Source organism: Corvus brachyrhynchos, unplaced genomic scaffold, assembly GCF_000691975.1.
Source record: "Corvus brachyrhynchos isolate BGI_N302 unplaced genomic scaffold, ASM69197v1 scaffold434, whole genome shotgun sequence".
Taxonomy (NCBI): Eukaryota; Metazoa; Chordata; class Aves; order Passeriformes; family Corvidae; genus Corvus; species Corvus brachyrhynchos.
The window spans coordinates 1755801-1761485 of record NW_008238372.1 but is presented as its reverse complement, the minus strand read 5'-3'; the positions used below and the strand labels follow the sequence as shown (position 1 = coordinate 1761485).

General features: G+C 41.1%; 1 protein-coding gene across 1 annotated transcript in view; it reads left to right on the top strand.

Moving 5' to 3' along the window:
- HMGN1 (high mobility group nucleosome binding domain 1) overlaps positions 1 to 4268 on the top strand; it is a 5245-nt gene extending 977 nt beyond the window's left edge. Inside the window, exons 2-5 of the mRNA XM_008635308.1 lie at positions 6 to 35; positions 119 to 169; positions 1984 to 2115; positions 3378 to 4268. Coding sequence (XP_008633530.1) covers positions 6 to 35; positions 119 to 169; positions 1984 to 2115; positions 3378 to 3425 — 261 coding nt within the window. The 3' untranslated portion in view covers positions 3426 to 4268. The remainder of the gene's footprint in view (positions 1 to 5; positions 36 to 118; positions 170 to 1983; positions 2116 to 3377) is intronic.
- The last annotated feature ends 1417 nt before the right edge of the window (positions 4269 to 5685 follow it).

The window sequence follows — 5685 nt, the reverse complement described above, 5'->3', positions numbered from 1 at the left end:
CGCAGCCCAAGCGGCGATCGGCGCGGCTCTCCGCGGTAAGTGCCGAGCGGCGGGGCCCTGTGCCCGGGAGGGGGTCCCCGAGGGCTGGATCCCCGCCTGACGTGTTCTCTCTCCTCAGAAACCCGCGCCTGCCAAAGCAGAGCCGAAAGCCAAAAAGTTGCCGGCTAAGGTGAGAGTGAATTGGAAAAAGGGAGGGAGAGGTGGTGGTGCCTGGGTGTATCCCGCGTTGTGTCCTCGGTGCACCGTGCTGGAATGGTTTTATTCCTGGTGGGAACACTCACTTGGCTGAAGTATTGTTTTAATGTGCTTTTGCCAGTATTTACAGGTACATTCCATCACTGTGTGTGTAGATCCTTGTTAAGCTCCAAGCATTGCATGGAAACGTGGGCATGGATCCATGCATGTTACATTGTGGTTTGGTATTGGGTGGAACTACTTGACTGTCAAAGCAACTGTACGTTAGAACATCAGGAGGAATTTCTTCACAGAAAGGCTTGTCAAGCATTGCAAAAGCTGCCCAGGGAGGTGGTGGAGTCACCATCCCTGAAGGTGTCCAAGGAAGGCCTGGATGTTGTTTGACTGCTCTGGTCTGGTTGACAGGTGTTCAGTTAAAGTTGGACTCGAGTATCTTGGAGGACTTTTCCAACCTCCGTGATTCTGTGCATAGGGTTGTATTTCATCACTGTAACGAGGGGATAAAATACACATACTCGTGTTTTAAAGCAGTGTGTTAAGACAGTGGAAAAAAAATGTGTTAGCCACTTAAAAACCACATGAGTTTCCATTTGTGTGGTCAAGCTTTCAGGTATTTGTGTGTAAGAACGTGGGTTTGTGTGATCTTTGAATTTTTCAGCACAGCTTTCACAGTGCCAGTAAGTGAGGTGTAAAATTCTTTGGTTTTGGGGAGAACTAAAACTGGCCTTGTGTCTGTTGGCTTGCTGCTGTTTGTGTTGTTAAGCGTTCCTTTGTCATCATAAGCTTTTCTTTGTGATTTATGGATTAAAAGCTTTGGGCTGACCTAATTGTGGTCTTTCAGTACCTGAGGGAAGTCAGTAACAAAGATGGAGAGAGACAATTTACAAGGGATGGAGGGACAGGATAGGAGGAATGGCTTCAAACTGCCAGAGGGCAGGGCTGGATGAGATCTTGGGCAGGAATTGTTCCCTGGCAGGGTGGGCAGGCCCTGGCACAGGGTGCCCAGAGCAGCTGGGGCTGCCCCTGGATCCCTGGCAGTGCCCAAGGCCAGGCTGGACATTGGGGCTTGGAGCAGCCTGGGACAGTGGAAGGGGTTGGGGGTTGGATGAGATGATCTTTAAGGTCCCTCTCAACCCAAACTGTTCCGTGATTCTCTAATTTCAGATAAACTAATACTCTTCTTTGCAGACTTCCTGATGTTTTCATTGTTTTAATCCTGTTGAGCGGTTACTGATCAGGAATGCACCTTCATTCCGGTGGTTTGAGTATCAGTGTGTTCCCACTCTCAAGGCTGTAAGCCTGAAGAATTTGGGGAAGCTTTTCAATGCTACTGCAGTTGCAATTTCCTTTTTTTTGCAGCGTCTGTGATGCATCTACACTTACTCCTGCTCATTGATGTTGGCTGACATGTGTGATACTTGACTACTTCAAGCTATTAATTAACAGTCAGATTTTTTATTTGATTCATCAAAAAAAACTTTTTTGCATCAATTTTGTCACTTTTTAAACCTTTCCTCACAGTTTTTTTCCCAGCTGGGAGAAGTTTGCTCATTATGGAGTTACTTAGTGGGCTTTTTTAATAGATATTAGTGGAGAAAAATACATTTTGGCAATCAAAGTACAGAAGTCAATGTGTTGCAGTTATGTAATTCTGAAATATTTTGTAAGCGGGTGATCAGGAGTTGTTGGTAGCTTAGAAAATCCATCTTGGTTTTCTGTGCTTTTTATTATTTCCAAGGTTTACTTGGAAGGTCATAATTTATTTACTGGAAATGTATTTCCTTGTAGGATAAATCCGAGGACAAGAAAGCTCAGTCAAAGGGGAAGAAGGGGCCTAAAGGAAAACAGACAGAAGAGACAAACCAAGAACAGACAAAGGACAACCTGCCTGCAGAAAATGGGGAAGCTAAAACTGAGGAGGTAAAGTTTGGAGGGCTGGGTTTGGGTTTTAGTCTGCATTTGCTGTTACTGAGAAGTTTTTTACAAAAGTTTTTTGATAAATGAAATATTCCTTTTTCTCGGGCCTGGAAAGAGTCTTCAGTGAAAGGCCAGAGTTGAAATGATTTGACCAAAGTTGAGGTGACATTGCCAGACACTGCTGGGAGAAGAGACAGGTTGGTGCAGGGACAAAATACAACTGTCAGTGAGTTGCTGGAGAAGTGACTGTGCGAGGTCAGTCTTGGCTGCACCACAGTGCCAAAGTGGCCCTGTGGCTGAACTTTTTGGAGTCACTGGTCAGGTAACTTACAGCATCCTCCACTCTGTATTATTTTCCTGGAATGCAGATGTAATTCAGTTACAAATTTAGGACATGAAACGCAAGTGTGGTAACAGGCCTAGAGTTGGTCTCATGTTTCTGTGACAGTGAATGTGTCACTCATTTTCAGTTTAGTGGAATATTTTGGTTTCAGGTAGGTGATGAGGTTTGGTGGGCAAGGAAGGTACAGGATGGTACTTCAGTGAACAAGAGGATTTACTCTGGGGTAACACTTTGTTATTTGCAAGCTTGCAATGTGAAAAAGTTGTGCTATAACTACGAGTTCTTCAGTTGACTCAATTTTTGGCATTATCACAGTCACACAATTTGGTCTTTTAATTTGTGTTTGGAATATTTCAGCAATGAAACCAAATTTGGCACCATTCTCATCTGGGGTCTCTTTAGTTCACAGGTGTAGAGATTATGTAAATTTACCAGGAATGGATGGTGACTTGGTCACACCACCCAAAATTCTAGGTGTAATGTACCAAAGTCTAGAAGAGGCAGAGTCTATCCTGCTGCATGTTACTGTTTCCTAAGAATTAAAACAGGGTTAAGATTGGAGAGTATTTTAAGTGTGGCACTGAAATTTAAAGGCATGAAGTGTTACCTCATGTATTTTCTAAACACCTCATGTGTAATTGCAGCTGTGTAAAAGCTAAAGTGTCTTCTGTCATAAAGGCAGTAATTCCAATTAAAATCCTTTGCAGTGTATGTTAGTAACAAATCAACATCCTGAAGTCCATCCTGATGGATCCAAGGAGCCTTTTTGTGACAGCTTGGTTTAGCAGGTCATGATTCAAGAGAAATCCGCAGGAACAAGTCAGGGTTGTCCTGTGTGTCACTTTGTGCATTAAAACCACTCCTAACTAAGTCTGAGCCATTAAAAACTTCCTGAAGTGTTCTGGGTTTTTTTCCTTTCCAGACCCCAGCACCTGATGCAGCTGCAGAGAAAGAAGTGAAGTCTGAGTGACACCTGCTCCCACATCTGTAACTGGTGGTCCTTAAACCTTTCTTCTTGTACAATTCAGAGGAATATTTTTATCAACTATTTTGTAAATGCAAGTTTTTTAGTAGTTCTAGAAAGCACATTTTTAAAAAGGAGAGAATCCCAACTCAACCCATTTTTTTACATATTTAGATAAGTGTAAATGCTTTTTTTAAGTGGTAAAATGATGTATTGGTTGTCTGTTTTCTATGAAACCAGAAATTAATGGCATGTTAATTAAGGAGAGGGCTTTGAGGCCTTGATTAAGCCTCATGTTCCATAGACTCTGAGGGACAGTTTTCTATCCTATAAAATGAAGCATAGCACAGATCAGACTTTGGAATTCATAACGATGTGTTGAGAATGTCTTAACATTTTAGTTACTTATCTTTATCTATGGTTGTACCATCAGTAGAACTGCTTATCTAATAAAACTGCTCCCTAGTGTTGGATTTCTTGCTGAGTGATGTATATCAGTGACAAAGTTATTTTTGGTAGTTGCAGCTTTATTTTTTTCCAACAACTTTGTAGCTGTGATGCAAAAGATTGGAAACTTTTATTTTATATCTTTAAATACTGTCTAAGTAAAAGTTTCTGCTTGGCAGATGGAACTTGTTATGTCAATATTTGAGATACTGGAACTTCACATCTAGTTTTAAAGGACAGCTTGTCTACAAAGATTGAAAAATATTTGAAATAGTGCTAGGAAAAAAAAACAGAATTAGTTTTTAGATGAAAAAAAGCTCTGTGAATAAAAACAATTGTAAAATTGTTGATAGTGTTTGTGATCACCAAACAAAAGCCAAATAAATCTTGATTATGAAAGGATGTTTCTGTAGCTCCTGCATTGACTGTGAACTCACAATCTGAGTGGTTTGGATTTTTAACTGTGTCCTTCAGAGCATTAAAAATGTACTTCTAAAGAGAAGGGTGGTAATTCAGGGAGTGGAGAATTGCAGTGTTAATCTAAACTTGTAGTTTGAATGCTGAGAGCTTTGTGCTGCTGCTGTTTGCTTTAAAAAAAGTCAATAATTAGTAAGCATCAGATGCCAGCCAGACAACTGTCACCTTGTCCTGGGAGGAGCCACGATCAAACAGTAACATTTGTTCTTTGTTAGTTTTTTTTTTCCTCTTAACCCCAGAACTTGTTTATGCTCTTAAGTAACACCTGCAAGCTCAGTATCTGCTTCCTGTACATTTTTAGTGCTTTTTTCAGATTGTTGTAGTTATTTCTAAAAAAAAACCCCACTTTAGTTTCACCTCTAACTTAATCACTACTTTCATTTCAGAAAGAATTTAACCATTTTTCTCTCTTCAATATTTAAGCAATGTTTAACTTTTTTATAGGAAGTCTCCCAACCTTAAACCACAACCTGCTCCTGTTCCATCACATGTGTGTTCCTCACAGAGCACACCTGGCTTTGGCTTCAAGTTCTTGGATATTTCAAAACTGGAAATTGATGCCACTTTTCTAACTCACTTCCCCCAACACACCCTTCCAGGTACCATGTTTGTTGGTTTAATTTAATAGTAACACGATGTAGCTCCATGGTATTACTTACTCTCTGGTTTTGGCAAGCTAAACCCATCAGTTGAGTAAGTAATAAACTTGCAGGTAAATCCCCCAAAATAACCACTCTTCCCTGTTTTAACAGAATGCCTGTTTTTCATGTGTTTTGGGTCTCTGGGGCTGTGATCCTGTGGACTTTCAGCATCTCCCTAACATCTATTATCCACTGCTTAATTTATTGTAACTTCTCCCTGATACTATACTGTCCTGTGTGATACCAGATATATTTGCTGTGCAACTAAGGACTGGAGTGAGAGCTGATGCAGATTTGCATCCCAATAGAGCACAATCTGATTCAAGATAAAAGGAAGAGAACAAAACCTGTTTCTTGGAAGATACTCGGTTGTCTTTGCATGCTGCAAATCCTTGGGTCAAGGGAAAAATACATAAAAATATTTTACTTCAAGGTTCTAAAAATGCACTTCAAAGTACCACGGTGGGGAATGAAACGGGGAAAGAAGAGCTTGGATTTAAAACATAACAGAAGTATAGCCATTGCTGTTTCTATCAGAGTTGATGCTGGGCATGGGTGAGAAACAACTGTGAAAAGAAAAAAGATAAAGAATGGTTTGGGTTGGAAGGGACTTTAAAGCTCATCCAGTGCCCCCCCTGCCATGGCAGGGACACCTCCCACTGTGCCAGGCTGCTCCAAGCCCCAATGTCCAGCCTGGCCTT